Source organism: Convolutriloba macropyga, chromosome 10 (genome assembly GCF_964194025.1).
Source record: "Convolutriloba macropyga chromosome 10, txConMacr16.3, whole genome shotgun sequence".
Taxonomy (NCBI): Eukaryota; Metazoa; Xenacoelomorpha; order Acoela; family Convolutidae; genus Convolutriloba; species Convolutriloba macropyga.
In genome coordinates, this window is record NC_134477.1 from 29,165,583 (window position 1) to 29,188,555 (window position 22,973).

The following is a 22,973-nucleotide window of genomic DNA, read 5'->3' on the forward strand; positions in this document are numbered from 1 at the left end:
GCCCAGTTGCAACCCTTTTCACACTATAATATCAAGATAGGGAATGGATGAAAATTGGGGTAGACCTACTCCAAACTTATATGTATACCTTATTTGTGCAGTATTCCTGGGACTTTTAATCATCATTATTATCTTTCATCCCGATGTCACAGGTAATAGTGAAGACAGAGTAAGTAAATCTACAGGAGATCTGATACGTAAAATTCCCCAATCTAAAGATTGTTGCTTTATTGAAAAGAACGAATCATTTCAACTTGATTGTAATGTGAGAAATCCCTGTTCAAACGGAGCTTGCGAATTGAAACAGAAGATTATTTGTCATGGATAATCAATCTCTTCAACAAATTATTGAACGCATTCCTGAGCTAAAATTCAAATACATTGGATCGTTTCCAGCAGATTTCATTCCAAATTTACCCAAATTCAGCTTTGCAATCATTAACACTGCTTCGAGTAAAGAAGTCGGTGAACATTGGATATTGATTGCTCGACTCAACAGAAGTTACTATTATGCGGATTCTCTGGCTCGATCAGTAACACATTACAAATTTTTAGGTAAAAAGTACCAAAAAATAATACATCGACCACTTCAGAAGATGCAAAATTTGTGTGGATTCTACGCAATTTTTGCAGCATTTCAACTATTTAAGTTTTTTCAAACCAACTTGAACAATATTCATGATGTACACGTGTTAAATTTTATAAGTAACTATATGTAGTAGTGTTCATTTTGGTATTTAGTAAGCTGAAGTTAATAAAGTCGATAGTATATGTTTCTCGTAACTGTTTCTCGTGAGTTTTCTAAACTTTTTTTATCGAACTTTATTAACCACTCGGCTAAGTGTACCTTGATGTTCATTGAAATTTATACAGTTTATTGTAAATGATTGAGTAATTTTGTATTTTGATGCTCATAATTTGTACTGTGTCTGTCATTTTATACTATTTTAATTCATTTTTTTCTTTTATTTAACATCTTTTTTCAAATAATGTACAAAAAATAATGCATATATGCATGTAATTAGCAAGATGGCGCAGTGGGAGCGCGCTGGGCCCATAACCCAGAGGACGGTAGATCAAAACTACCTCTTGCTATCTTGACTTTTTCCAATTAATGAGCGCGCAAAAGACATTTGTTACACAATTGATTCAAACAATTAGGGGAACAATCTTTGCAATTGACCTAAAATTTGTAAACAAAAATTCAACATGTCACATAATTACCCCTCAGATAACTAGGGTAATTGAAAACCCCCACCAATTAATTTCACAATTTAATAACATAAAATTTGTAAACAAAATTCAACCTGTCACATAATTACCCCTCACATAATTACAGCAATTAATTACCCACGCCAATTCTATTGTTCTCAAGTAAACACTTAATAACTACACAAACATTGATATTTTCCCCTCAAAATTTCAGCCTATCAGGAGCGTCTCCGAACCTACCCCCCACATTTGCACCGACTATACTACTCTTAATACATGGCGGCGGCTATAACTAATCTTAATACATGTCGGCGGCTATTACTAATCTCAATACATGTCGGCGGCTATTACTAATCTTAATACATGTCGGCGCATAATCTTAATACATGTCGCCGGCTATAACTAATCTTAATACATGGCGGCTATACCCAATCTTAATACATGGCGGCTATACCCAATCTTAATACATGGAGATTCTATTCCTAATCTTAATACATGGAGATTCTATTCCTAATCTTAATACATGCAACCTATACCTAATCTTAATACATTAACACCGCTATACCTAATCTTAATACATGCTAATTCATTCCCTATCTTAATACGTTAGGGAGGACCCAAATCCCGAAAAATACGCTATACCCTATCTTAATACATGGGGGACCTCACCCCCCCGGGGAGTGTAGCTCACTATATTACTACTAATGCACGGTGTCTTTACAGAACAGGTTAGGTTCAAGAACATTTCTAAATGAGGGTGAAACAATAAACAACTTTAGGGCACAAGAATCAATATAAATATACAAAGCGTAGTTAAGGGCACTGATTTTCTTATTTATGAGGCGATTACAGCTGCTGGGTATAACTTTGGGAACAATCAAATTATTTGGGCTAAATTTAACAATAATCAGCTGAATGAGGAATTTCCAATGCTCTATGAAAGTTTCAATACTACTACGGTGATCATTGAAGCCGGCAATTACTACAACAGTGTTCAGCTTCTGGTCTGGGTATTTATTGATAACATCACAGAGATCTAGCAGTTTAGCACCTCGATAGGAGTGAACACAACCCTTTACTTGACCCTCGTCTATATATTTGGTACGAGAAGTACCCAAGACCAAGTCCGAGCAGCTGGAGGGAAGAGGGTAGGCATCAAAACGTCCCATTCACAGAGCCTGCTAACATTCAAAACACAAAAAATGCTCTAAAAATGAAATCAATTAGAATGCTACGACCTGATGTGATGAAGGAAGATGGTTGGCATCAAAACATCCCATTCACGGAGCCTGCTAACATTCAAAAACACAAGAAATTGTTCTAAAAAAGAAATCTGTTAGAATGATACGACCTGATGTGATGAGTCGGACCTTGACTCTAACGAACCATACCCGAACCTTGCCTCTAAAACCCTCCCATTGGAGGTCCCCAGTACAATGATTTTGCCATAACAAATCTATTTAATAAGTTTATCACAACAATTAGGCTAACAAAAATCCACAGCAAAATTCAACGCATTTCTTACAAAAATTCACCGCATTTGTTTTCAATAACGTTTATTGAATCTGATTTAAATTCACAAGAAATTTCATAGAAGCAAGTGACAGATAGCGCAATGGAATAAGAATTTGTAGACATGCAGAGGCGAGAGGTTCGAACCCGGAATTTTCTTTTTTGTCAGAATGCGGTGAGAACGCAGTGAAAATAAATAATTCACCGCCAAAAAGATGCAAGAAATACTCGGTGACATTTTTTTTGTTCACCGCATTTCTGACAAAAATTCACCGCCAAACCTCGACCCGGGAAGAAATGGGAGAGATGAGAATTATTAATCATTTATTAAAAAATTTTTTTAAACACGCTATAGTAAAATCTTTTAATTTAATTATGTTTAATGACATTTCTGCTATATTACCTTTTCTCATGCTTATCAAAAGGTACAATAAAGGTACGACATTTGAGATGCAAAACAAAACTTTTTCTTTGATGACCGTCAATTCTAAACTCAGCCAGCCTGCTCCGCTCAATTTTTTCAAATGATGCATTAACTTCTCGTATTAAATACAAAAGGTTGTTTCACAAATATTTTATAGATCCAATATTGAGCGAGCAGATCAATGTCTCAAGTTAATGCAATTACTGCAGCAAATACACTCACTACAATTCAAAGTCAGAAAACGCATATTATTCAAACATACAATTAAATATTTCTAGTCCTCAGCCAATATCTTGCTCATCAAAAAGATTTGAAAAATATTTCAACAAAATCTTGCTTTGCATAATTATTCAGTTCCTCCGCGCTATGTATCATTTGAAATTAATAATCGTCAAAACAACATTTGAATGAATCTACTATCTGCAACAAATGAAATTAATTTTCTAGACGTCGAACCACTTTCAAATAGTCGAAAAATTGCACCTATTCCAAAAATGTACCTAAAAGTGCTTCAAAATTGATTTATTGCTCAGCTTCAACACCGCATTCTGACTGCCAATAAAATTTCAACTGATAGTTTGAGTATGTCGTTTAAAGTCAGTCTCATGAGACGATAACGTAGCCAGAGTACTTCGATGACCGGGTCAGTGGTCTAATAACTGACGATGGTGACGGATCTGAGTGAGCTTTTAGAGACAATTTTACCTTAGCCCTGTAGCTTCTTTGTTTTTTTTACAACGATTTATTGCACGAACGACGTTTTTTTCAACAAAAGGCACCATAATTTGGGATAGTATGGCTGGGTGAATTGTAGGTTATGGCGTGCCTCCATTTTAAAAAAACTCCAGTGTTGCATGGTCACTAGTTCTTGAGAAAAAATGAGAATCGGCTGTATACATCCATGATAGCATAAATTGTGTTCTTACGACCCGAAGAGGAATAATTGTATTAGAGGTTTAACAGACTCGAAGAGGAGTATTGGTATTACACAGAATTTTACAATATTCTACAGGTTTCTTAAGCTGAAGTTTGGCCTGTTAAATTATATTTTTATTATGCGACACTTTGAGTCGTTTCCGTTATTCTATCGGCTAGATTTTTTACCTAAGTCAAACTTGTTCACGAAACGAATTTTCACTTCATTCTTTTCGAAAATTACCAGTAATTGAAAAATTACTTGTTTTTGAACAGTACACCCTGCAGTATTAATGAACTGCTGATAATATTCAAAGTGAAAAGGTCATTTTGAAAATTTTTGATCCCATAAAAGTTTCTTCTACCTATCTAAACTACAAGCCAACAACCTGCCTATCAACCCCTACACGTATCCCCCATATAGACAACCACTAACCCCCCTTCCCCTACACCTACCTAATCGCAACCCGCATTTACCCTCTGTGCACCAATCTACCCCCTGCTAACACAAACACCCCAGCAACCTACCCCCACCAAATACCTAACCACCTAGACCTACCTAGCCCTCCTCCCCTACAGCCTACCTAACACCCCGCCCACCTGTACTCTCCACCTACCCTCAACTACTGCCAGCCCCCATCTGCGCCCACACCGCACACACACCTACCCCTATCTACCAACTAAGAACTGATTGAAACAGCTGCATAACCCCCCCCCCCCCCCAAAAAAAAACAAACCTAGCTACGTCCGCCCGATACCTCCCCCAAAAAAGCCCTCACCCTTCCTCATAAAACTACTCAAACCATTAGGATATTCATCTCAAATCTCACACATACATACATACATACATACATACACACACACACACATCCTCGCACACACAAGCACAGGCACAAACAACCACACGAACGCACGCTCGCGCATACACTAACGCACACAAAAACACACGCACAGGCACACAACCACATGCACGCATAGACACAAACGCACACACACACAAGCAGAGACACTAACGCACACATACATAAACGGACATGCACGTGCACAAACATACACACGCGCGCATAAACGCTCGCAAACACGAACACATACATACACGCACACACGCACAAAAACAAGTACAAACGCACGCGCGCACACACACATGCACACACAAACAAACACAGGCACCCACAGCCACACGCACAAGCACAAAAGCGCGCACTCAGATATTAACGCACACACACGGACAGATACGCAAGCGCGCGCACACACACACACACGCAAATACACAAACCCTCACGCGAGCACACACACATTGAAAATGACGCACACGCATAAAAGTAAATATACACACACACGCACACACAAAAAAGAACGCGCACGAACGCACTAACCCAAGCACGCGCACACATACACATACAAATAGCAAGCATTCGTACAAACACATAAGCGCGCGCGCACACACAAAAACACGCACACATACACAAACAGGCACGCAAGACACTAAAGCACACACGGGCACACGCACGTACCCACACACGCGATTGCGCACAGACACGAACCTGCACACACGCACAGTGACAAACACACGCGCGCACATAAACACGCACAAACACAGACACACGCACGCAAACAAACACGCAGAGACATCAACCCGCAGAACAAACACAAACATACAAACGCACACAAACACATGTACAGACACAAACACAGACACACACATACAAACATACGTACACATGCACGCACACAAAAACAAGCAAGCACACACACCCACACACACGCAATGTCTAGTGCACACACGAGTGATCCCACGCACGCTTGCGCACAGTCAAAAACGCACACACACAATGACACACACGCGCGCGCAAGGACAAACGCAGACATTACAGAGACACACAAGCACCCACACACACACACACACACACACACACACACACACAAACTAACCAAAAAACAAACCCACACACGAACACAAACACACGTACACAAACACACGAACACAAACACAGGCACGCACACACAAGCACAAACGCGCACGCACACAAACAAACACACACGTTTGCACAAAAACTAACACACATGCAGAAGCAAACACTCACGCACGCGCATACACAGAAATGCACTAACGCGCGCGCACACACAAACATACACACACACACGAGAACACAAACACATTTACAGACACAGGCACGCACACACACAGACAATGTATGCAAAAGCACACACACGCACAAGTAGAGGCGCACACCACCACACATGCACGCACACACAAGCACAGACACAAACCCTCACACAGACACTTTTATACACACGCGCAAACACTCATACAAGCACAGGCACACACCCACTTGCAAACATACACGCAAAGACACTAACGCATTTAGAAACACAAACATACGCCAGTACATGCACACACACGCACGCGAGTGCACACAAACGAACACGCACACACACACAAACACTCACGCACAAACAAATGAAGACACGCACGCAAAAACACGCACATAAACACACCCACACGCTTGCACACAAACATACATGAAACCACCCAAATGAACAAACACACAAACAGCCACACACACGTACGCGCGCACACAGACAAACGCACACACACACACACACACACCCACACACATACACAGACATCAATGTACACCCACACGAAAATACACACACAGGCACTCAACCACACACACGCACGCACACATGAACATATACAAGCACACAAAGACACAGAGAGAAGCACAGCACACGCATTCACGCACACACACACATATGCAAGCACACACACCAACCTACAAACACAAGCACGTACACAAACACGCACAGACACAAATGCACACGAGCAAGCACAAACAGATAAACAGACGCACACACGTACGCACACAAAAACACAAACAAGGGCTCAAACACACGCACGTACGCGCATACAACAACACTAAAACACACACAAGCGCAAGCACACATACACGCGCACATATGCACGCATACAGACACGCACTCGCACACACATACCCACGCATACACACACAAACACAATCACACACACACACACACGAACAAACACACAAGCACATGTACACACACGCACGAGCGCACTCATAAACAAACACGGAGACACATGCAAAAGCAAAGGCACAAACGTGCACACACGCGCGCACACACAAAAACATATACACGCACGCACACAGACACCTACAATTGCACACACACACACGCAGAAAACCACACGCACGCAAACAAAAACAGAAACTAACACACAGGCGCGCGCAAACACATAAATGGACTCAGACACACACACACACACACACACACACACACACACACACACACACGCAAACACTCACATTCACACACGCACGCCAGCAAACACACGCACACAAAAGCACGCACAAACACACGCACAAGCAAACGCATATAGACGCGCGCACACAAACAAACAAAAGCATAGACACTAATGAACACACAAGCACACATACACACACACAAACACATGCACGGACCTACACGTACACACGCGCGTGCAATAACACACACGCACACAAATACACGCTAACATACACAAACAGACACACAAACACATGCACACATGCAAAGACAGACAGATACACAAACGCAGACAAAAAACACGCAGACACACACGCACAAAAACATACACGCACACACAAGCGCGCGCCCACACACAGATACAAAAAACACAGACAAGCACATACAAGCGCGCGCACCCACAATACACGCACACACACAAACACACACACACACACGCACGCACAACCCCAACATACGCACATCCACAAGTACAGACACGCGCGCGCAAAGTCACACACACCTAATCACATTCCTAGCTAAAAAAATTTTAACTAAAAACTTCCTTGCTTCTTATCGGTTATTCTGACCATTCTAGAGTTGAGTTAGTTAAGAATTTTGTCTACAGAGCTCTTCAAATTGTTTCCGACTATGTTTCTGAAATGTCAGACATTAGGGCGACAAATGTATTCACTTCAAATGGATTTTCAACGTTTAGATATTCAGTGCGGCTAATACAGACACACACAAACACACGCAAGCACCCACACATACACACGCGCGCACAAACACACGCACACAAACTCACGCTCACACACAGACACACACACACAAACACATGCAGAGACAGACAACAGACAGATACACAAACGCACACAAACACACACGAGAACATACAAACATGCACAGGCACACAGGCGCGCGCTCACACACACACCCACACACACACGCAATGTCTAGTGCACACACGCGTGAACACACGCACGCTTGCGCACAGTCAAAAACGCACACACACAATGACACACACGCGCGCGCACGGACAAACGCAGACATTACACAGACACACAAGCACCCACACACACACACACACACACACACACACAAACTAACCAAAAAACAAACCCACACACGAACACAAACACACGTACACAAACACACGAACACAAAAAAAAACGAACACAAACACAGGCACGCACACACAAGCACAAACGCGCACGCACACAAACAAACACACACGTTTGCACGCGCGCACGCGCATACACAGAAATGCACAAACGCGCGCGCACACACAAACATATATACACACACACGAGAACACAAACACATTTACAGACACAGGCACGCACACACACAGACAATGTATGCAAATGCACACACACGCACAAGTAGAGGCGCACACCACCACACATGCACGCACACACAAGCACAGACACAAACCCTCACACAGACACTTTTATACACACGCGCAAACACTCATACAAGCACAGGCACACACCCACTTGCAAACATACACGCAAAGACACTAACGCATTTAGAAACACTAACATACGCCAGTACATGCACACAAACGCACGCGAGTGCACACAAACGCACGCACACACACAAACACTCACGCACAAACAAATGAAGACACGCACGCAAAAAACACGCACATAAACACACCCACACGCTTGCACACAAACATACATGAAACCACCCAAATGAACAAACACACAAACAGCCACACACACGCACGCGCGCACACAGACAAACGCACACACACACACACACACACCCACACACATACACAGACATCAATGTACACGCACACGAAAATACACACAGGCACTCAACCACACGCACGCACACATGAACATATACAAGCACACAAAGACACAGAGAGAAGCACAGCACACGCATTCACGCACACACACACATATGCAAGCACACACACCAACCTACAAACACAAGCACGTACACAAACACGCACAGACACAAATGCACACGGGCAAGCACAAACAGATAAACAGACGCACACACGTACGCACACAAAAACACACAAACAAGGGCTCAAACACACGCACGTACGCGCATACACCAACACTAAAACACACACAAGCGCAAGCACACATACACGCGCACATGCACGCATACAGACACGCACTCGCACACACATACCCACGCATACACAGAAAAACACAATCACACACACACACACGAACAAACACACAAGCACATGTACACACACGCACGAGCGCAAGCACACATACACGCGCACATATGCACGCATACAGACACGCACTCGCACACACATACCCACGCATACACACACAAACACAATCACACACACACACACACACGAACAAACACACAAGCACATGTACACACACGCAGGAGCGCACTCATAAACAAACACGGAGACACATGCACAAGCAAAAGCACAAACGTGCACACACGCGCGCACACACAAAAACAAATACACGCACGCACAAACCTACAATTGCACACACACACACGCAGAAAGCCACACGCAAGCAAACAAAAACAGACACTAACACACAGGCGCGCGTAAACACATAAATGGACTCACACACACACACACACACACACACACACACACACGCGCGCGCGCGCAAACACTCATATTCACACACGCACGGACCTACACGTACACACGCGCGCGCAATAACACACACACGCACACAAATACACGCAAACACTCACATTCACACACGCACGCCAGCAAACACACGCACACAAAAGCACACACAAACACACGCACAAGCAAACGCATATAGACGCGCGCACACAAACAAACAAACGCATAGACACTAATGAACACACAAGCACACATACACACACACAAACACATGCACGGACCTACACGTACACACACGCGCGCAATATCACACACGCACACAAATACACGCTAACATACACAAACAGACACACAAACACATGCACACATGCAAAGACAGACAGATACACAAACGCAGACAAAAACACGCACACACACACGCACACAAACATACACGCACACACAAGCGCGCGCCCACACACAGATACAAAAATACACAGACAAGCACATACAAGCGCGCGCACCCACAATACACGCACACACACACACACACACACACACACACACATACACGCACAACCCCAACATACGCACATCCACAAGTACAGACACCCGCGCGCGAAGTCACACACACCTAATCACATTCCTAGCTAAAAAAAATTTTAACTAAATACTTCCTTGCTTCTTATCGGTTATTCTGACCATTCTAGAGTTGAGTTAGTTGAGAATTTTGTCTACAGAGCTCTTCAAGTTGTTTCCGACATGCACACGCACACAGGCGCGCGCTCACACACACAGACACATACATACACAAACACACACACACACGCACACAAGCGCACAGACACAAATATACACACAAACACAAAAAAAACACTCACAGACACGCACACACAGAGGGACACAAACACTCCAGCAAACGCACACCCACAAGCACAGACACGCGCACACGCAGTCACACACTTAATCACATTCCTAGCTCAAAACTTATTCTAACCTGTTACTTACTTGCTTATAATCGGTAATTCTGGCCATTCTAGAGGTGAGTAAGTTAAAAGTTTTGTCTGCAGAGCTCTTCGAGTCGTTTCCGACTATGTTTATGAAATGTCAGACAATAGGGAAACAATTGTATTCACTTCAAATAAACTTTCAACGTTCAGATACTCAGTGCCGCTCACACAGACAAACACAAACACACGCACGCTGCTACACATACACACACGAGCAAGCACAAACACACACACGCACACAAATAATCGCGAGACAGACAAATACACAAACGGAGACAAGACACACGCACACACACAAACAAACATACACACGCACACAAGCGCGCGCTCACACAGACAAACACAGACAGGAACACACAAGCGCGCGCACACAACATGAAAACAGACACACACACAGACAAAAGCACACACACCCCCAACAAACGCACACCCACAAGCACAGACACGCGCGCTTAGTCACACATACACACACACACCTAATCACATTCATAGCTAAAATTTCTTCTAACTATATACTTCCTTGCTTCTTATCGATTATTCTGACCATTCTAGAGGTGAGGTAAGTTAAGAGTTATGTCTACAGAGCTCTTCGAGTCGTTTCCGGCTAGGTTTTGGAAATGTCAAACAATAGTGCAACAATTGTATTTACTTCATATTGATTTTCAACCTTTAGATAGTGTGGCTCCAATCAGTTTAACGAGCAGAACATTGTACTAACGATAAAAAAAACAGCTAACGTCGCACAAATTGCTGTCCAACGACATTTGGGGCAACTTAATTCAGAGCGGCCGTAAGCTAAGGGTGTAGAACATGCAGACTAAGGAGGGGTGTGAACTCCCAACCACCAGCATGATAAATTACAGACTTAAGCGCGAAAAAGTCACTCGAGAAGTGAAATCGAAAAAAATGTTCTAGAACAAAACCGCAATAAACGGCTAAGAAAACATTGCGACTGAGGGGGCGAATGAGGGGGCTAAAGTTTTAAGACTAAAAACCACTCCCTCACACCCTGAAATTGTCTCCTCAAAACAGCTTCGGTGAATCGCATAATTAGAGACTAGTAAAACTTGAGGCTCTGAGAGAGCTGCTCGGTCACATAATGCCCTCCGAGCGCTACCCAGTTTTCCCGTTTTGGAAAACGAAAAGTCAAATGGGTCAGACAACAAATCGGTCAAGCAGCAAATTGCATTAAAAGACCACAAGACTAATATAGTCGCTACAAACTTCGTTTGAGAGCAATTAATCAGGCACCATTCTTATGTTTTTTGTACTGAAATTTAAATAATTTTGAATACATTCGGTCGTAAATAAGCGGTTTAGCTTTGAAAAAATCTTGGTTTGTCTGACGATACAGTAGTTGGTCTCCGGCTGGTTTAACGATGCAATAGACATGGATACATGAAACGCTACTCCTCTTGAACAATTATTCGCGCAAACTCACGCAGTGGTTTGTTCAGGTAAGCATATCAGTTTTGTTTTTGCCACAAAAACACATACAAAGTACGTGACATGAGAAAAAATGTATTCTAAAGTAATATTTTACCTAGGCCTGTTGGGTTATTCAGGGCGAACCAATTCAACCGTTGATAAAAAGGCAAAACAGCGGATGCAAACATTCCTGCGTCGCCAGGCATTGGGAATCTTCCATTCTGCAGCTCGGGAACGTTGAAGCCGTTGAAGCAGTACACATTACTGAAATAGTAAAATAGAGTCAGTCCCATCTAGCAGACTAATTGTCCAAATTTTAAATAATATTTAAACACACGAACAAATACTATCGCAAATCACAGGTTCGGTCATGTTGGTTAAGATTTTACAGGCAGGTACTAATGTAGAAAATAGTCGGCTGAAGCATATTCACAAAGAAACTTATTTCTCCTTACGATTGATCTATATATCCCTTGCCATGCCTCACTGGCATGAAAAAGCCTCGTTGTAAAGTATTAGAACAAAATGTAGCTACTTTATCGGAGAAAGAGACAACCCTAACTCATCGCTGCAAATAGCTCTCTTCATTTGAAACATTGCCTTTTCAGTCAGCTATTTCATTGGAATTGAAATCATGTTACTCAAAAGATTCCTGTCTATCAAATTTCTCCTCGAGAATAATTCATTTTGAAATACTGTACATACTGAAAACATACTGAACGATTTAAATGTACTTGCAGCAACTGTTTTTTGTCACCGTAAAACTAAGATTGCAATGCTAGTTCATCAGTTACTTTTCTGAAACTGAATAAATATCTCCCTCGGGGTGAAAACTATCAAATCACGAGTTGCACATTTATTAGGGCATAAAACTCTTCCCATTTTCCGCTATGAATTCTTCGGAAATAGTCGAGCTTCATTACCATGTTGTGTCCGAAGTCACTCTCATTCAATATCATCAATCATACGAAAAAATATTTAAGTTTAAAGTTTTATTATTTACGGAGGACAATTCTGTCAGCAAACATTTCTTTTTTGAGGACTTTTCTTACTATTAATTAAAGCGGGAGTTTCTCTTTTATATTGTTTACGAGGACATTTCTATTGCCTCACCCCACGCAGAACTTTTTTACGATGTCTGTTTCCCTAAGGAGTAATCTGTTATATTTATGATTTTCGCATTCAACCTAGAAGCTTCAGATCTCATTTACTTCAACGGACTCCTACATGCTACCCGCCTCAACATTTGCCTAAGACTTTGAACTATTTAACACAATTAAATATAAACGACTACAGTCAAGCGAAGTGCTTCGGTGGAAGCCAGCTGGAGTCCAGTATCAATGTGTGCATTAAGTGGTGAGGGAGGGGGGGGGGGGGGGGTTGAGTGGAGTGGGGGGTCTCAGGCGCGCAGCTTTAGGTATGGAATGAGACGTGGGTTTTTTTGGAGGCGGGGTGGGGGGGGGCAAGGAACCTTTCAATGATGAAAGACAATTTAAAAAGTAAACTCTAACTGCTTGAACACATTATGAGGAACACTGAAACAGGTAGCAGCAATCTGAATAGGGTTGTTTTATTTTATATGCAATAACTAGGAGAAAAGATAAAATGAGAAAGGAGGAAAAACATAACCGACTAAACGTCGGAAGAATTGCTCTCGAACGACTAGTGGGAGCTCTAATCAATTGCAACCTGCTTCAGTCAGGGGGGGTGAGGGAGAGCCTAAATGGGACTAAGAAAAATGCACAAGTTTCGGCGCACTTTTCATTTGACTTTTAGCATTAATTTGCCGCCAAATGAGTTTAGCTGCTTGATATTGTGATTGAGAGAGAATTTTAGATCACGCGAAACGCAAAAAATCAAGGGCGTAAAAGTCACTCGAGAAGTCAAAACGGTCAAGCGATAATTTTGCATAAAAACATAGCCGGCAGAATACCGGAAACGACTCGAACCGTCGTGCATTATAATCTCTAACCTAAGCTTACGAAATCTGAACATCAAAATAGACAAGAGAAAAAAATAAAAGTAGCCCAACAAACCACATTAAAGTGTTTTTAAAAGGGGAGCTAGGTAGGGTGGGTGGGTAGATAGGTTGGGGAGGTGATTAATGATGGGGTAGTTGGGGGGGGGGGGGGGGGGGGGGTTAGGTGGGGTTAGTTAGGTGAAGGGAGGGGGTAGTTTGGGGGTAGGGGTAGGTGGGGGGGGGGGGTAGGTAGGTTTAGGGGGGTAGGTAGGTGGGTGGTTAGATAGGTATGGGAGGTGGGTAGTGCTGGGGTAGTTGGGGGGGAAGGGGTAGGTGGGGGTACCTAGGTGAAGGGAGGGGGTAGGGGTAGGTGGGGGGTAGGTTGGGGAGGGGGGGGGGTCGTGCGGGGGCGGTGGGGGGGTTTAGGTAGGTGGTGTTGGGGGGGGTAGATAGCTGGTGGGGGGAGTTTGTGCTGTGTAGTTTAGATAATTAGGGGTGAGTTACATAGGAACAAAAAATCTCAAAATGACCTCTACGCCTTGAACATTACAAGCAGTTCCTAATTACTTTACATTAAAAACAAAGCTACTGGTAAAGTCCGATGTTCGAAAACAGAAGTCCACCATCAAAAACGGAGGTAAATGCTCGAACACAAAGAAGTCAAAATTCAAGTCATGAACAAACTTGCTTTCTGCTCAAAAAAACCTGTAGAATCTCAATACTCCTCTTTAAGTCGCAAAAAGACACACATGTTTACAATAATTGCTATGAACTTCGTTCAAGAGCAATTAATTATATCAGATAAATATCTGATAATATTTCATGCCAAGTTGCGCACCGAAACTACAATTGTCAAACAAACAACTCGCAACACAAAAAAATCTCCATTCAATAACTGACCACCCTTTGATAATAAAAAATAGAACAACAGCAAGAAAAAGAGAATAAAAGACCTGGCAGATTGCCAAAAAATAGCAGCATTAGATTCCTAGATCTGCAGTCTCAAAAAGATAGTATAAGAAACAGATCAAAAAAGGAAATTTTTATTAAATGCTGAAATGTTATCGCTGCTGACAAATAACCTTTCATTCGAGTGACACGCACTCACTTGACCTTATCTCTTGGAATTAAAGTAGGAAAAAGTAAATTTCAGAGTGAAGAAGTCATTTTTCAGAGTGATGTAAGTCACGTGAGACCAAAAACTTAATCACACGAACAAACAAAACACTCAGAGTGAAAAATGACGTCACGCACGCAATTCAGCTAACAATGCATGACTGTATGAACAAATGGCAGATTTGAAGTGAGTGTGACGTCATATGGTCGTAACGAAAATCTTGCGACAAAAAAACATAACAAGACATGTCCTGACATACAATTCAAAGTATATCCGATCCACTCGTTAACAAAAAACTTTATGATTAGAGCAATGACTTTCACGCCGCAAAATTACTCGCTTCCCCCCCCCTTCCTAATTCAGTGTAATCAAAATCAAAACTCAAAAATACTGTAAACATATCTTAACACAGCGCCATAATACGAAGCTCAGTAGATTGCCAGAAAAAGATGCGATAGCTTTGTAGACCTATAGTCTCAAATAACCGATGAAAAGAGACCTGAAAAAAATTCTAAAAAACGTCCAGTAAGGCTGAAAATGACGTCACCCACGCAACGCAGTCGAGAAAATTGCACGAATGGATGGAGAAAAGCTGATTTGAATTGAGCGTGACGTCATAGGGTTGTAACGAAAATCTTGCTGAAATAAAAAACCACGAGAGGGTCAACATTACTCCGATCAGCTATTGCAGCTATTAATACTAGTATTAGCAGTCGGTTCGGTGTTGTTCAGCAAGAAAATTCATGACACAACTAAATCCTGGATACTGCGACACGGTCGGTCTTGCTTCAATAAAATTGAATGATAATTTCTTCTTGGTTGCAAGGCTGTAAACAAACTCATTAGGAACATCCACAATTTATATTTAAGCTTAATTTAAGGATACATCAAAGAGCAGCGGAATTTTATACGTAGCCAGATTACTATAAGATAGCCGCTATAGCTTCGGTTACCTAAAGTATCGTAAATAACCTGATAATAAGGAGAATTCGAGAGCTCAAATTTAATTCCAATTTAAACCTTTAAGTTACTTCGTCTTAGTTAACTACGGTTTTTGGCTGAGCTACATCGACTTATTTGGTTGCGCTGCAGCTCATTAACAGTCCTTGTCGATTCTTTGATAGTCACGTGTTGTTTGAGAGAATGAGATCAGTAAATGTATAAAATTGAGTTTTCCATTAGTGCTTTCAAGGTCCTTCTTAATTCGATCCAAACTGCATCAGTACTTGTAGAATACAAATCACATCACCGTTATTAAAGCATACTTCATTCCAGCAACACTCGATTCAGTCCTACTTGAAAAATAAACTCGACAAAAACATGTGAGTATAACAGTAACTAAACAACGTGACTCGAGGTCGGGTACGCTGTTGCGAGAATTTGTAAAATTTAGCTTACCTATATCTTGCGCATTGTCTGCCGAGCGGGCTGCCTTTGTCGGGTAAAATGAAACTGTACGACTCCTTGTAATATCCATGGACATAATTAACTGAAAACACTAAAACGCAATAAAAACATAGCCGGCAGATTGCCGGAAAATAGCCGCGATAGACGCTTGTGGCCTTCCATGAAATTAAACAACTAAAGAAATGAGATAGAAAGATTGACCAGACTCTAATACTCAAGAATTAGTGATTATGCGTCTGACTCTACTTGGATTCGCACTATTGATCTTTAAGTAGTAAATGTTCATAAAATTTAAAGTTCATTAAGTGATTTCAGAGGCCAATTTTAGTGAGCTAAGTCACGCAATTGACCTAAGAGCAAAACAAATGACGTCACGTACACAAATTTTAACAGCAAAGCAATAGAAGTCACTGAAGTGATTGAAAAAGTCAATTCCAAGAAGTCAGGTCGTAAGAATCATCGACGGAGAAAACGAATAAAAAACATAGCCGGAAAGTCCTGAAACATAATCCAAAGAACTGAATAAAAAACTTAAAGTACTCTAGCTGACCAGCAGAATTCAATTGAACAATGCCAGCCAAAACACAAATGAAATTATCTCAAAAGTTGAGAAACTAAAACAATCACCCAACTTAACAAAAATATACTAATTGCTACAACTCCGAAGTCAAAACTTGATCCCAACAAATGTACCTATTTCAAAAATATGTTCAAAAACAATTTTTGTCTCTGTGTTCGGTCCAAGATAATCAGCAAGACCTGAAAGACTTGCTCCCAAAACTTGATCCCAACAAAACTTGATCCCAACAAATGTACCTATTTCAAAAATATGTTCAAAAACAATTTTTGTCTCTGTGTTCGGTCCAAGATAATCGGCAAGACAAGAAAGTAAAATTCATTGTCCTTGAAGATTGATTAACTCGGAAAATAATAAAACTTTTTCTAAAAGACTAAATCAATTTCAAGTTTTAAAGAAAAGTTGCCGAGATTCGTGATATTAATATCTTAAGAATTATTTCTGTGTCTCTAGAGGCCATCCATTATGCCAATTCCGAGCCTTAAAAAATTCACTGGCTCAGTACCATCGATAGACAATAATTTTAAGAAAAAAAATCAAATTTCAAAAAATAGAAATTCGTTCTATTAAAATGTTGAAAACCATTCCATTGCCCCTTAATAACTATACAATAATCAAATCCTGGTGGAGGTTGCCTGGCTACTGAGACAAGAATAACTGAATAAAAGACAAATGATTTTTTTAAAAAACAATTTCATTGACACTGACAACCATGCAGTAACTTTTTATCAGACCATGGAATAATTTTTCTGGCACCCGAGACTGGACAAATATCAAAAATTGACAAATTTTAGGAAAACTTAAAAATTGCAGATTTTATCAAAAACATGCTAAAAGAATCGAGATATTAAGATGTTCCATTCCGTTGTTACTAGAAACTATGCAGTGCCCTATTATTAAACCTTAAGTAGACTCCCTGGCCCCTGAGGCTGGAAACACTAAAAACGACAAAAATTTTCAAAAAAACTTGAAAACTGCAAAAATTAGCATCATTTTGCGTGTTTGCGTTTGTAGTACTAAAAAACATAGCTCATAAAATGGTCATAAGAGAGTAAATTTGTCTCGCAAAAGACATTCATCTACTTTTAAAAAATTCAACCTAAGACTAACCAAAAAAATCAGAAAAAAATTTTTTTAAAAAAGAAAAATTGCACTACTTAGAGCCCAAAAATTCGTAAAAATGACCTTTTAACCTTAAACTAAGGCCATCCCAGCAGCTGCAACACTCTAAGCACTTGAAGGACTACTAAAGCTCACTTTGGGCCTCTAAGGAAACTTAATACCCGAGGGGCTTTGCCTGTTTATCACGTTTTTGAAAGATCAAAGGATCTACTCTGTTTCCCCCAGTGTTTTTTACTCCCCAGTAGCAAATTATCTGTTATTATATAGCACGTTCATGTGTAAAAAAATAGCACGTGCGCTTAGGGGTGTAAAAGATATAAGCCCAGTAAGCTGAGGGGGACAAACAAATCGAAAGAAATACGGTATATTTTAAAGTTTATTTTTATATCTGAAAGAATAGGACATCTGTAATTTTAATTTCAAACGGCGATTTAAATGATAAATTTGGCTTATAATATTAGACAACGGTTTATAAATGTAATTAACTTGTTCGAAAATAAAAACTTACCTACTGAAAATAGGAGAAAAAGACTGAAGCTCGCCATCTATTAAAACTCTACTATGGCTGTCTAACACTTTCTCTTGAATTTGTTTGCCTCGAAAAAGCACAAGGAACTCAAAATCAAACAAGACGAAGGCCATTGTTGACCATTTACCTTGGATTCAATAACATGACGAAACTTGCTAGGGCCCAGATGAACTCGTTCACTTCACGGCTAACATCGTAGATTTTCTATTTACATGTCAACAAAACAGTTTAGGAGCACTAAATAACAGTACTTATGAGCTGATGAAATAAACATCTATGCAGCATTGTCTTTTCTTTTCAGACATTTGGCCATGAGCTACCGAAGACAAGTTCCCGTATGCTAATCATTAAATATTTGATGATAATCAGAACAATAAAATAGTGACCCTTTACCCGAATCGCTTGAACAGTGGTACATATGCTATCAAAAATGGGATCTTTTCCGTTTGTTCAAAAACAATTTTTGTCTCTATGTTCGGTCCAAGATAATCAGCAAGACCTGTAAAAAATTCATTGTCCTTGAAGATTGATTAACTCGGAAAATGACAAAACTTTCTATAAGACTAAATCAATTTCAAGTTTTAAAGAAATGTTGCCGAGAATCGTGATAATAATATCTTAAGAATTATTTCTGTGTCTCTAGAGGCCATCCATTAACCCAATTCCGAGCCTTAAAAAATTCACTGGCTCAGTACCATCGATAGACAATAATTTTAAGAAAAAATATAATATTTCAAAAAATAGAAATTCGTTCTATTAAAATGTTGAAAACCATTCCATTGCCCCTTAATAACTATACAATAATCAAACCCTGGTGGAGGTTGCCTGGCTACTGAGACAAGAATAACTGATTAAAAGACAAATGTTTTTTTAAAAAACAATTTCATTGACACTGACAACAATGCAGTAACTTTTTATCAGACCATGGAATAGTTTTTCTGGCACCTGAGACTGGACAAATATCAAAAATTGACAAATTTTAGGAAAACTTAAAAATTGCAGATTTATCAAAAACATGCTAAAAGAATCGAGATATTAAGATGTTCCATTCCGTTGTTACTAGAAACTATGCAGTGCCCTATTATTAAACCTTAAGTAGACTCCATGGCCCCTGAGGCTGGAAACACTAAAAATGACAAAATTTTCAAAAAAAAACTTGAAAAGAAATTGCAAAAATTAGCATTATTTTGCGTGTTTGTAGTACTAAAAAATATAGCTCATAAAATGGTCATAACAGAGTAAATTTGTCTCGCAAAAGACATTCATCTACTTTTAAAAAATTCAACCTAAGACTAACCAAAAAACTCAGAAAATTTTAAAAAAAAAAGAAAAATTGCACTACTTAGAGCCCAAAAATTCCTAAAGATGACCTTTTAACCTTAAATTAAGGCCATCCCAGCAGCTGCACCACTCTAAGCACTTGAAGGACTACTAAAGCCCACTTTGGGCCTCTAATGAAACAATGCCCGAGGGGCTTTGCCTGTTTATCACGTTTTGAAAGATCAAAGGATCTACTCCGGTTCCCCCAGTGTTTTTTAATCCCCAGTAGCAAATTATCTGTTGTTATATAGCACGTTACTGTGTAAAAAAATAGCACGTGCGCTTAGGGGTGTAACAGATATAAGCCCAGTAAGCTGAGGGGGGGGGGCAAACAAATCGAAAGAAATACGGTATATTTTAAAGTTTATTTTTATATCTGAAAAAATAGGACATCTGTAATTTTAATTTCAAACGGCGATTTAAGTGATAAATTTGGCTTATAATATTAGACAACGGTTTATAAATGTAATTAACTTGTTCGAAAATAAAAACTTACCTACTGAAAATAGGAGAAAAAGACTGAAGCTCGCCATCTATTAAAACTCTACTATGGCTGTCTAACACTTTCTCTTGAATTTGTTTGCCTCGAAAAAGCACAAGGAACTCAAATTCAAACAAGACGAAGGCCATTGTTGACCATTTACCTTGGATTCAATAACATGACGAAACTTGCTAGGGCCCAGATGAACTCGTTCACTTCACGGCTAACATCGTAGATTTTCTATTTACATGTCAACAAAACAGTTTAGGAGCACTAAATAACAGTACTTATGAGCTGATGAAATAAACATCTATGCAGCATTGTCTTTTCTTTTCAGACATTTGGCCATGAGCTACCGAAGACAAGTTCCCGTATGCTAATCATTAAATATTTGATGATAATCAGAACAATAAAATAGTGACCCTTTACCCCAATCGCTTGAACAATGGTACATATGCTATCAAAAATGGGATCTTTTCCGTTTGTCCCCCCTCCCCCAGCTTAGTGGGTGCATATTATTTGATTATTTGCACCCCCCCCCCCCCCAGACGCAAGTGAAACATTTTTACAAAAGGATAAACTATTTAATGGCACGTGCTCTGTAACTGGGGGGGGGGGGGGGGGGGGCAAAAACTGAAAAGATCCAAGAAATGAGAGTTACTGCAGTTAATGTTTGGAAAAACAGGTAGTTGATAAAAACTTTTACAATTTTAACAGCCAGAGGAAACTTTGCGAGCCAGAACTGTTCTCAATGGAGAAACAGCCGAAGAACCTACGCAAGTTTTAGTTTCTTACTTTTAACGCTTTAGTCTTATATGAGCATTCAATTGCAACTTGATTTGCAGAATACGGCGTTCTGTAGAAAAGTCGAAATCCTTTAAATACATTTGGACGACAGATAACGACTCCTAATAATCGAGCTTAAGATTATAAGGCCTATATTTATTTTTAAAAAAAATAGTGACAACTAAACAATTAGTCAGTCTGGAGCTAGTAATGGAGTTTGAGGTTAGTAATGGTCAGTTTGAGGCTCGTAAGCAACTAGTTACTTTGAGGCTCGTGATGGAGAAAGTGGACCATAAAAACTGAGAAATTGTTAAATAGATGTTTGCATCAACTAATAAAACAGGGAAAGATAAGTGAAAAGATGCATCGCAGGCTCGGGACAACTGTGTGAGTGTCACACGTATATAAATATATACTAAAAACCTTGGGTTTCAAGGTTAAAGATTCATTTTAACACTTGATTTATTACCTGATTTAAGGTAATAGACCTGTGATTAGACAAATCTCGGGCTTCGAGCGAAATCAACGAAACTGACATATCTTTGTTGAATCGGTTAAATTACCACGATGATAGAATCCATATTGGGTACCGACTAAAACAAGGATTGAATTCATTCATTGAACACCAAACTTACCATCAGAGCTAACCACTCTATTAAATCTTAATCTATTTAAACCAACTTTTCTTCACCTTAATCTACTTAACAATTTAACTTCTAACTTTGCATTTTTACCAAGTACCACGCTCAATTAGCCAATGACAGAGTATTGCGCGCGGGCGACTACTAAAGTGGCGACATAGATTAAATTTAAACAGAAAACCTCCAACCTATAATATTGAGCTTTGTACTGATTTCTAAAAGAAATCTATTTTTGTTTGAAAATCAACTTTCGATACGAGTCTGACGTCTTAACATCACGACCCGAAAGAGGAATTTTGAACTGGTGTCGGGATTCGACAAGGAACAATGCCATCTTCGAACTTTTAAGTGAGTACTCCCTAAAAATTAGAATATCGTAAATCGGTTCATATATGTTTTTTGATAAAAAAAATAGGGTTCAAAATCAAGCGTATTTGAATTCGACATAATTTGACTTAAAATACACCATTGAACCTCGAGTTTTTTTTTGGTTTTTTCCAAAAAAATTGGTGTCCTTAAGATTCAAAAGCTGCTGAGTTAGAGTGTCAAAAAGTAGTTCGGGTTTCAAACATAATTATTCAAATAATTTGAAAAACAGCAGTTTTTAAATAAAACATTGATGGCGCGGTACTCTTCAAAAACTTACTCAATAATGACATAAACGGTGAAAACCCATGGTATATC

General features: G+C 40.0%; 1 protein-coding gene and 1 non-coding gene across 3 annotated transcripts in view; one reads left to right on the forward strand and one right to left on the reverse strand.

Moving 5' to 3' along the window:
• Positions 1–19,157, reverse strand: part of LOC142348418 (uncharacterized) — a 41,191-nt gene extending 22,034 nt beyond the window's left edge. Inside the window, exons 1-3 of one of the 2 annotated variants that reach the window (XM_075399776.1) lie at positions 19,041–19,157; positions 16,825–16,915; positions 12,465–12,613 (exon numbers count right to left, since the gene is read on the reverse strand). In XM_075399776.1, the coding sequence (XP_075255891.1) occupies positions 12,465–12,613; positions 16,825–16,915; positions 19,041–19,077 (277 nt within the window). In that variant the 5' untranslated portion in view covers positions 19,078–19,157. Of the gene's footprint in view, positions 1–12,464; positions 12,614–16,824; positions 16,925–19,040 lie in introns of both variants that reach the window. The other variant, XM_075399775.1, reaches the window with a different exon arrangement.
• Trnam-cau (transfer RNA methionine (anticodon CAU)) lies at positions 1,024–1,095 on the forward strand. Its single transcript has one exon. It is a non-coding gene; the product is annotated as a tRNA-Met (tRNA).
• Positions 19,158–22,973: the final 3,816 nt, after the last annotated feature.